This window comes from Pteropus vampyrus, unplaced genomic scaffold, assembly GCF_000151845.1.
Source record: "Pteropus vampyrus isolate Shadow unplaced genomic scaffold, Pvam_2.0 Scaffold139, whole genome shotgun sequence".
Classification (NCBI taxonomy): Eukaryota; Metazoa; Chordata; class Mammalia; order Chiroptera; family Pteropodidae; genus Pteropus; species Pteropus vampyrus.
In genome coordinates, this window is record NW_011888920.1 from 24,723 (window position 1) to 35,147 (window position 10,425).

At 37.2% G+C, this 10,425-nt stretch overlaps 1 protein-coding gene across 1 annotated transcript in view; it reads right to left on the minus strand.

Annotated features, from left to right (window-relative positions):
- The window catches only part of LOC105297437 (interstitial collagenase), a gene marked incomplete at its 3' end in the record, with an annotated part of 24,829 nt that overhangs the window by 7,611 nt on the left and 6,793 nt on the right, over positions 1 to 10,425 (minus strand). Inside the window, exons 9-11 of the mRNA XM_011368105.2 lie at positions 9,574 to 9,677; positions 9,288 to 9,393; positions 795 to 862 (exon numbers count right to left, since the gene is read on the minus strand). Of these exons, the coding sequence (XP_011366407.2) occupies positions 795 to 862; positions 9,288 to 9,393; positions 9,574 to 9,677 (278 nt within the window). The remainder of the gene's footprint in view (positions 1 to 794; positions 863 to 9,287; positions 9,394 to 9,573; positions 9,678 to 10,425) is intronic.

Genomic DNA, 10,425 nt, shown 5'->3' on the forward strand with positions numbered 1-10,425 from the left:
TTTGCAAGGTTGTAGTAGTTTTCCAGGTAGTGCTAATGGGATCATAAATACAGTTTTAAGGACTTCTTAAAATTTTTTTAGCCATTTATCCATTATTTCATGATCTATTTTAGTTAATACCTAGTTTATTGAAATAGAAGTATTATCACGCTTAATCTGATATTTTATTAAGACTCATTTTTTTATCTTCATACTAAAATGTAAATTTATTGCAATTTAATTTGTCAACCAAGTAAACAATTTAGATTTAAAAATTCAGGTTCAGCATATTTAAAGAAAAGGAAATCCTCCTTGCCATAATTGTGTGGAGAGTTTAGGTGAATATATATTTTTTTCCACTTTGCTAATATAGACTAGTTTCAAGACAATAAAGTGGAATAAATGTTTTTAAAACATGACAAATAACATATGAACATTATTATCTGATATTATTTGGAGATCAAAATCAGTAATTCTTTCTCCTTAATTATTTTAACTAAAGAAATTCTAAAGCAAGAGTTGTTTTATGCATTTTCCTTCCATTGGTTCTTTTTGGTTAGCCCCTAAAGCGCAGCTGCTATTTTATTGTCTAGCTTTGAGTTATTCTATCCCCTTTCTGTGCCTTTCTTTCCTTCTCTGTGAAAATGAAGGGACTTTCCACCTCCAGCACTTTAATATTGTCTAATTCTAAATTATAGCGACACAGTAACCTTCAATCAAATCATTCTGCTCTGTGTTGCAAAACTAACAGGCACATTTGTTTTCTTGCTTGGGCTGGCCAATGGCTGGAATGGTAGCCACTATTAAGTAAGTACCTGAAGGAGATCCAGGTTTGGGTCCTCTTCCTTCTTCGCTCCTCCATTCAGGGGATAAGTGGAGCAGACTGGCAGACATAACAGCAGAAGGATGGTGAAATGCTTCATTCTCACTGTTTTTACCTGAGGAAAACACCTTTGCCTGTTGGTTTCTGTTACCCTCCAGCAGCTACTGTTTTATAGGGTCACACGATTCATGCATGTTTTCTTATTCTAAATGATACCAGGAATGTTTACAAAAATTCAGTGTAAAGATGATATAGCCTATACCAGTAATTTTCCCCAACCTTCTAAACTTGAATTATGAAAGAAAGATTAATCTCCAGGAAGTGGTATTCTGTGTTGGTAAAGAGGAAAAAGAAATGTCCAGATAATTGATGTTTGTGTGTTTCCTGAGAGCTAGCTGACAAGCCTGGTGAAATGTCACATGTTTTGACATTTAAAAAACAGTGCAATTTTCTTTTAAAAAGACTATATTTTAATCTCAAATATTAGTGTGTTAGGAATAAGTAAATGAATGGAAAGAAATTTTAAATACAATTATGGTCTAAATGTGGGAATTGCTGTCTAGGAAGATATTAGAAGAGATATTTTATTTCTCGTGTTCTTGTTTAAAACAGCTATTAGTAACTATCAGATGTATTTACTGTCCCTGGAGGAGCAATGTGAAAAGGAAGCCAGTGATGGAAAGGAGGTTCTGTAGAGAAAAGAAGGAGTATACTGGCTCTTCTCTGGTATTCAGTCATTCTGAATGGATATTATGGGTTTCAGAATTGATATTTTTATAGCAACTACTTCACGAAAACTTGTTAAATGAAAATAAATCAAATTGCATATTTGAATGAAATATTCCTCTTACCTTCTTCATTTTTCCTTTAAAAAATCTTTTCATCCTCTTTTCTTCCTCCCTAACTACAAAGAAAGAGATGGATTGAGATTTGTAATGGGGAATGATTTCAAATCCTCCGTACCTAACCATTCATCTCTCTGTCTTCCTCTCTCTCTCTCTCTCTCATCTCTTTTTTCTCAGCCAACTATAGTGCTTTTTACTTAGTAAGTCTACAATAACAATTTTATCAAATTAACCTATTACTATAGAACACCCTAAAATTCTTGTAGTATAGAATTATATTTTTCTCTCACTAAAGATAAATTAACTCTACTATACCTGAATTATGTAATTTCAAGGTGATGGAACACTAAATTAATGAGTGTGCAGGAATGGTCCTCTGGGTACCACCCACCACCTCTACTTTACTTGAGATAGACTAGACAGGATGAGATTTTGGGAACTGGAGGCTCCTAGATATCCAAGCTATGCACTGAGCCAGCTAAGTCAACCTGTGGCTTAATTCAGCCAATGAGTTTGGTCTACGATGTGATGGGGTGAAATGAACTTCGGCTTGAAAATCAGAGGGAGGGGATGGGTGGTGGCGCTTTACAACCAGACCCAGAGAAAGTCATCTGGACTTTGAGCAAGTATATAATTTCTGTGAGCCATTGTTTTTCTATCTATAAAAATGGGGTGAGTGTAACCTCATTCACAGGGTTATCATGTATGCTTTATGCTGGGAACAAGTCCTCTCTCATTCACTCCAATATCTTTACTAGGCAAAGCTTATTAGCTGGAAAAATTTGTGGCAATGCTCTCTTTAGGCACTTATTTGGCAAGCTCTGAGATTTCTCATCTTTGTCTGAGTCATAATTTTATTGGTGTTGACATATCCTGTTGATGGATCTTATGTGGTAATAATACAATAAAAGTTAATGTTATAGTAAGAGATGTGATTATAATTGGCTAATCACCATGCACGTGTCTCATGGGAATGATGTTGATGTGTAAGCTTAGCCTACATTAAACCATCACATCTGGAAAATATTAATGATTTGGGGCAGATAAAGCCCTACAGTTAGTTGTCTTATACAGTTAAGTAATTCATTACTTATGAAACTTACTGGAGTATGTATGTGGTCAGATGAGTAAAGAATGATGAAATCTAGGTATACAGCTGCTACTGTATGCCAGGCTCTAATTGTGTGTTACTTATAATCTTTAGAACAACTCAACAAGGTAGAGATTAGAATCAGAAAAATTAGGTAATAAACTTAAGGTCAGCCAGCTAATAAGTGGTAAGAGATTACTCAAAATCCTAATCATTAAAATTTATATTCATCAAAAACCTCTTGTCTTCAACCTTGACTCTCATTTTTTTCTCTCTTATGTTTTGCCACTCAACTTGTTTATTTTGCCCATTTTTTGAAATTTACCCCTGAACTTGCCTTCAATTTACCTCCTTAGCCTACATTCTTTTCTCTCAACTTGATCAGCCTTTTCTTTTCATCTGTGTCTACCTACTTTGTCACCTGCAGCTTTTGGCTTGGGCTGCACAGATGTTATCCAGATAGAACATATGTCTACACTCATTACATCCTGTAATTAAGACTGAGAAATGTATAACAGTTTCTCATTTATAGGTGGTCCAATTCTTGGGAAAACTGGTTAGCTATTAATTTTCAATTTCCAACAACTCCTGATTCTAAGATTACAGATATGCACACACGATCTTGGATCAGCTGTGGCATGATACTAACTATAATATTTTGTAACTTCTTTTTTTTTGGAGAATTTGGGCCTTAGAAGGATGTGAGGAGGAAAAGGCAATTGTCATTTATTCAATATTTTGTATGTGGCAGGCTCTATGCAAGTAGATTTAGCCTTGTCTCTCTTATGACAATCCTAGGAGTTAGTATTATTTTCCTTTTATCAGAGATAGGGAACTGAAATTCAGAAAGGCCAAATCACTTGCTTATTATCACAGAGAGAAGAATGGCAAAGCAGATTTTCTGGCTTGTACTACAATTCACTGGCTAGAATGCTGCCTTTTCAAGACACATGGGACAGATCTAGAAAAAAGCTATTGCTTTCTCTTTTAGTAGTGTTAGGGACTAAATTCTCCAAAAGACCTCTAACTAGAAAAGCTAGAGTTTGGGTTAAAAACAAACAAAAAAATGCAAATAAGCAAATATGCTACTCTTCAGTGCATCTGGGCTCGTAGATAGGAAGAGAAATCTTCAAACACTCCTCTCAAATCACTCCACAACAATTTTCTGAGGCTGCATTGGTTTGTTCCAGTAAAGAACTCATGTCTGACACAGTAGCTGCAAAGGGAGCTACCTGCTAGGTAAGTTTACAGAAGCCCACTGTCATCCATCATGATGCATTTGGTTTCTGCAAGGGCTAGAATGATAAATTGAATTAGGTTATAATAGGGACCATCTTTCCTGTTGTTTTTAAATTTTTGATGCAGTTTGTGAAATGCTTCTGGGATGTGATATTGTTTTTTGTTGTTTCTGACTTCCTATCTTGGCCAGAGAGTTTAAGAAGGAGCCATTTCAGGGACTTCCAGTTGGACTTTCCTACCATAAAGTTCTTACTCTACAAGTCAGGGAACCAAGAGGAGAGGTTGATCAAGAACATAGCCACAGAATGGGACCATGGACCCATTGGACCCACTGTGAGGTGATCTTGAGTCAGAAATGTATTTATCACTTAACTTCATAAGCTGCCTTTCTAAACTAGAAGAACAAGATGCCATTTCAAGACCTCTTCTGGTGTCAGTTCAGATCTAGTATCAATCTGTCCTTGAAAAACCTGTATACTCTTCTTTTCCCAGAACATAGCTAAATCTCTGTTATGGGGCTGAATTGTGTCTCCTCCAAAATTTGTATGTTGAAGTCCTAACCCTAGTATCTCGAAATAGGACTATTTTTGGAAGTAGGGCCTTTAAAGAGGCAATTAAGTTAAAATGAAGTTATTAGAGTGGCCATAATGCAAAATAACTGGTGGCCTTATAAGAAGAGGGGATTAGGACAGCAACATATATAGAGAGAAGGCCAAGCGAAGACACAGGGAGAAGATAGCCCTCTACAGGCCAAGGAGAGCTTAAGATAAAACCAATCTTGTTAACACCTTGATATTGGACTTTCAGCCTCCAAAACTATGAGAAAATAAATTTCTGCTGTTTAAGCCACCGAGGCTGTGATGTTTGCTATAGCAGCCCTGGAAAACTAATACAGTCCCTTGAAGAAGGATCTTGTGTGTGTGTGTTTGTGTGTGTGTGTGTGTGTGTGTGTGCGCGCGCGCGCGTGCGCGTGCATGCGTGTGTGTGTGTGTGTGTATTATTTATCTTCTCTCTATCTATCATCTATCTATCTATCATCTATTTATTTATCTATATCTATCCTTCTTCAAAGAGACCCAGCCTCCTCTTCAAGAAATGGTCTTTGAGTCTGTGAATCATTTTAGATCTGACAATGAAGTGAGAAATAAAGATTTTTCTATTTCAGTAGCTGTTATCAGCTTCCTGCTTGTCAGTTCTCCATTTCTTAAAATATAAGTTTAGTTGTACCTTAATTGACCATTCATCTACTCATCACTAGAAACACATGACCTATGAATAGTACAGATCAAGGCCATCTGCTAGCCATTCAAGCCTCTCTATCCATTAGAGTTGCTTTCATTCCCTTTTCCTCTGATGGTTAAGGGCTGCCACCTGCCCTTCACCATTCTGAAATTCCATCATACCTAATGACACTAGAGAGCCCAATTTCAAGCAACACCTCTTTCTGTCACCCCCACAGAGAACAACCACCATTATGTATCTCTGAGATATCAGTGTGTCCCCTCACTAGTGTTTTCCTTATAGGCTCAGTGAAGGAAGTGCTTTCTGGGCCTCCTCAGGGAGAAAGTCCAGTGATGGGTTCTCTAATCTCAAGTAATAAATCCATTCTATGGTTTCCATCTTCCTATGCCCTCTAACTCCTTCCTTACTATCATGCCACAGAAGTTTGGCGTCTCAATCCCGTACCATAAGACATCATTGTGCCTAAGATCTGAGAATCCATGTCAGCAGAATATCAGACAAACTCTTGGTTTGCTTGCCAGAATATTGACGCTCATGAATGAGTGCAACAGGTTAATAAATTCTTCCCTGTCCAGCCTTAAATTCCCCCTGCCTAGTGCAATGACTTTAAGATACACTCCTACACATGCTCCCCTGATTTCTGATGATGCTTAAGGGTCAGATCCTCTAATTCCTTTGGTTTGTGATTTCCTGTTAAGCTAGCATTTGAACTGTGCTGAGACTTGATCTTAGTTATTTGCCTGAGAACAATGAGGAGTGAGGGAAACAATTTGGGAAGAGGACAAGCATTACCTTGTGAGGTATTGACCCAGAAAAGGTCTTTGTTGATTCTCTGTGAGAGGAGAGGTTGCATTCCTCTGGCAAAAAGGAGATACTACTTCTACCTATAGAGAGCTTTCAGGGAAATGTAGGTGTTCAAGATTTTCAGGTTTATCCACACATTATTTCAGCTAGAATGTGTTCAACTTTGCAATTAGATCTGTGACTGATTTTCAGCACATTCTACATTAGATACAGTATTTCCTTAAATGTTACTAGTAATGTCTGTTGGCTTTCACAGTGTTGTGTCTTGAGTTGATATTTGGCTCCCCTGAGTCTATTACTTTCTTCTATCAAATTCATAGTGTAGTTAACCAGCCATCTCCTTACTTGTAATTACCTTTCCTCTCATACTATTGAAATGTCACAGCCACCCATTACCCAATACCTCACTATTCACCTTTATCTCTTCATGATCAACCACAGGTAAGATTCTTAGTAACTGTGATGTCACTACAGACCAAAGGTTATCCCACTTCCGGCACAAATAAACTTAATCTGGTATTCCTAGAAAACAAAGCCAAGACAAAAGTTTAAGCGTAAGTACATATTGAGGCATGTGATCCAGAGGGCTGGATTGAGGACCATGAAGAGCAAAGCAGAAAGTGTAGGAGAGACAATATAAACATGAATGTCAACTGGATAGAGATATGAGAAATATGCTCAGTATGGGACTGAGGACCCACTTGAAATGCATCTTAGGGACTCCTTCTGAAGAAAGAAAGGGAGATGCATTTGTTCACTCATTTCTCTCACATTGGTAATATATTTGCTCCACAAATGATTATTCTTGTCAGTTCTGGATTGTATGTGCATTTGTTCTGAGTGAGTCCCACAGCAGAGCTTGATGCTGCATCAACAGAAAAGGCAGAAAATCCTAGAGCAGGAAGCAAGGAACTCACCACACAGCCCCAATGAGAACAGCTGTCAGTTTAGAGGCTGGTTTAGAATCTGCACAGAACTAGTCACCACTGTTCTGGCTGGACTAAAAGATAGATGAGACTGAGGAAGCCTCTGAAGAAATATCATAATCTCTATAACTCAGTAATTGCACTTTTAGGTTAGTAATCAACAGAAATGCCTATATATGTGCAGCATTATTTATAAAAGCCTTAAAATGGTAACAACCCAAAGCCCATCACAAGTGAATGAAGTGCAGAAGCATAATGTCAAATATAATAAAGCAGACCCAAGAGAATATATACTTGATTCAATTTAGTTCAAAAGTAGGCAAATTTAATCTAAGATGTTAGAACTTAGTGGTTACCCTTGGGAAATACATCTTGTGGACGCCGGGAGTCATCTTGCCTGGGAGCTATGTCCCTTTCCTCAAAACCAGACCTCAACTGATGACTAATTGACACAGGGGTACAAAAGGCTAGGCACCTCCCCTCAAAGCAAACAAACTGTGATTCAATTTTTGCTCCAGAGCTCCCTGTTTATGACATCAGAGCAATCTCTGTCTTAGACCAATTTCTTTAGCATTCTTTAGCTTTTTCCTGCTCTAAAATGGTTCCTCTACTCCTCTTCCCCTGGAAGCACTCCTCCTCCAATGACCACATGGAAGAATTTCTGTTTCAGGCTCTGATTCTAGTGAACTAAGCTAAGACAAAAGTGAGCATTGATGACAGGGACTGAATGGAGCCTGCTTTGGTACTGGTGACGATCTATTTCTCGAGCTGGGTGAGAGTTACCTGGGGTTGTTAACTTTATAATAACTCATTGATATGAACATTTACGATATGTGTATTTTTCTGCATTTATGTTATACTTCATTATAAAAATACTTATGAGAGAGAGAGAGAGAGAGAGAGAAAGAGAGAGAGAGAGAGAGTTGGCCAAAGGAGAGGTAACCCTGCTCTCCAAACTCTTGATTTGAAAACTGCCTGCCTCAGAATCATGAGTACTTCAAAACAGTCTTGACTCTCGACTTAGAAAGTCTGCAAACACCATGAGCACTCTCTGAACTGCTCATAACATTCATGGGGCTTGGAAGCTACCTGCAAGTCTTCTACCTATATTAATATCCTCCCAAATTAGGCACGATAGACTGGATAGTGCTTATCTAGAAAACGTAGATTATGCAACAAAATCTAAAATCTTTGTGGAAAAAAATAAATAATAAATAAAATCTTCGTGGTTTAGCACAATAAAAGTTTATTGTTAAACAAAAATCTATTGAAGTTTTGGGTAATTGGAGTGGTGGCCCAGCGATTCAGACTTATTTGATATTGTGGACACTCTCTCAAGATGTGCTTCTACAATCAGCACTGCAGAGCGGTGCTAGAGAAATTGTACCAGCAATCAAATGTTTTCATCTGTAAATGATATTGGTCACTACTGAGTACAATCCACTGGCCAGGACTAGTCAGATGCCCCTGACCATCACACTCCTCCTACTCTCTGCCAGATGCCCGCAACTTAAGGGAGTTGGACTATGAGAGAATATAACCCTCTCATGTGCCCAGAAAAAGAGAAAAAAATGTGCCCTCAGAAAACTCTACCATGCTGTCACTGCTTTTACCTAAAATCAATTTTAGAATTCTTATATTGGATGTGGGAAATAGACTTTTTTCCACTTCTATATGATGTAAATTCCACAAGAATAGAGAATATTTGAACTTTTTGTGTTTCTTAATTTCTCACATGAATATTTTGTGTAATTGCTCACTTTCCATTTCAAATTTGAAAATTAATCCCTGTAAGTGTGGCTTTATAATCAGGAAATAACAATATCAAAACAAATATATTAGAAAATTTATAAAATAGTTGGGAAACAAATGGCTTTATTCCAAACATAAACACTTTATTTTCTGTAACAAAAGTTGTTCGTTGCATTTTGGGATGATGCTAACTTGTGTCTGTTCATATGTTCTTGAATGGATTTTCTTCTGGTGAAGGCTTGTCTTTTTCTCTCTTGAGAGGACATGTCCATCACAGGGGCTGCTCTCCAGGATCAATGTCAGAGTCTTATACTTTGGAAAAGAGCTTCTCTCTTTGAAAAACTGGCCCATATGAATCAATAAGCCGTGAACTTGACCTTCCTTAGCCCTCATTTGTGAAACTAAGTTATAATAGTACATAAAACGTTACATTCTAAATTATAAAAAATATGCAGAATAGGGGTAAGTAAGATAATACTTAATAGTTCTGTATTTTATTTAAAAATAAGGCTCTTTAAGAAAATGCCTTCTTTGGGCTGTTGAAATATATTTTTCTGTTTAACTTTTGAACAGAAACAGTTGATCACTTTTGTCTGCAGTTGAACCAGCTATTAGCTTTCTGGAGAGTCAGAATTCTCTTCGTTTTAGGATCAAATTTGTATTGTCTTGTTCCATGGAAGAAATGGAAAAATCCTAGAAATAAAACAAAAGAGACTTACTACATTATACAAATATTTCTAGGTTTAACTTCAATTCTTGAAAAACCCAACTAATTTGTGAGAATAAATATTTCTGGCATTTCTTGTTGCAAATAACAATACTGATGCTATTCTATGACAAAGAAATAGAAGAAATACATATATATTCACTTACCATCTTTCTGGAAAACAGCATCGACTTTGTTGCCAATTCCAGGAAAGTCAGCTGCTATCATTTTGGGATAACCTGCATCCATGGATCGTTTATATTCATCATATCTGGTCAAAAAATAATAAAAAATGTCAGAATCATTTGTTAAACATGTAGCTTTCTCAAAATCATTATAGGGAATTCACAACGGAAACATAGTAAGAACTTTTAATTTCATAGATCACTCGTAAAATGAAGGGTGGGATGAGGTGAGGTAGGATGTTGGGTGAATTAGATTTATAAGGTCCCTCTGAACTCCAGCATCTAATTATAATTCTCTAGTTGGTGCCATATGATGTCCTATTAAGGTAAAACATGACTAAACATAAGTTCCTGTTGGCTGAAGTAGCTCTACGAAGATGAATGCCCTCTTCTTCTTTTTCAAATTCAGCCCGAAATGCTCCCTGGATTCCTGAGACATTGCATGATGATTATTGATCAAGAGAAGCGGATGCTGAACTGGCTACAGCCATTCATAGAAAAGGTGTTAGGTAGCTAGTCAGACATGAGCAAAAGGGGTACAAAGGAATAGGGGCTCAGCCTAGAGACTACTCAAAGAACACCCTATTAGTAGTTAGAGAATCCTTTCTGCATCCCCAGAGACAAAGGACAGGATGGCCATAATCTTAGCTGGTTTAATCCGGCCACAGACACCTGCGCAGAATGTTCTATCCTAATTTGCCCACAATCTAATGCTCATTATATTGTCATTATAATACTATGTTAATGCCTGGAAGTTCATGAATCTAATTATAACAAACTGAATTCTGGGTAAGCACATGTGCACTAGGCAAAGTGTTATATAGTAGCCAAGTG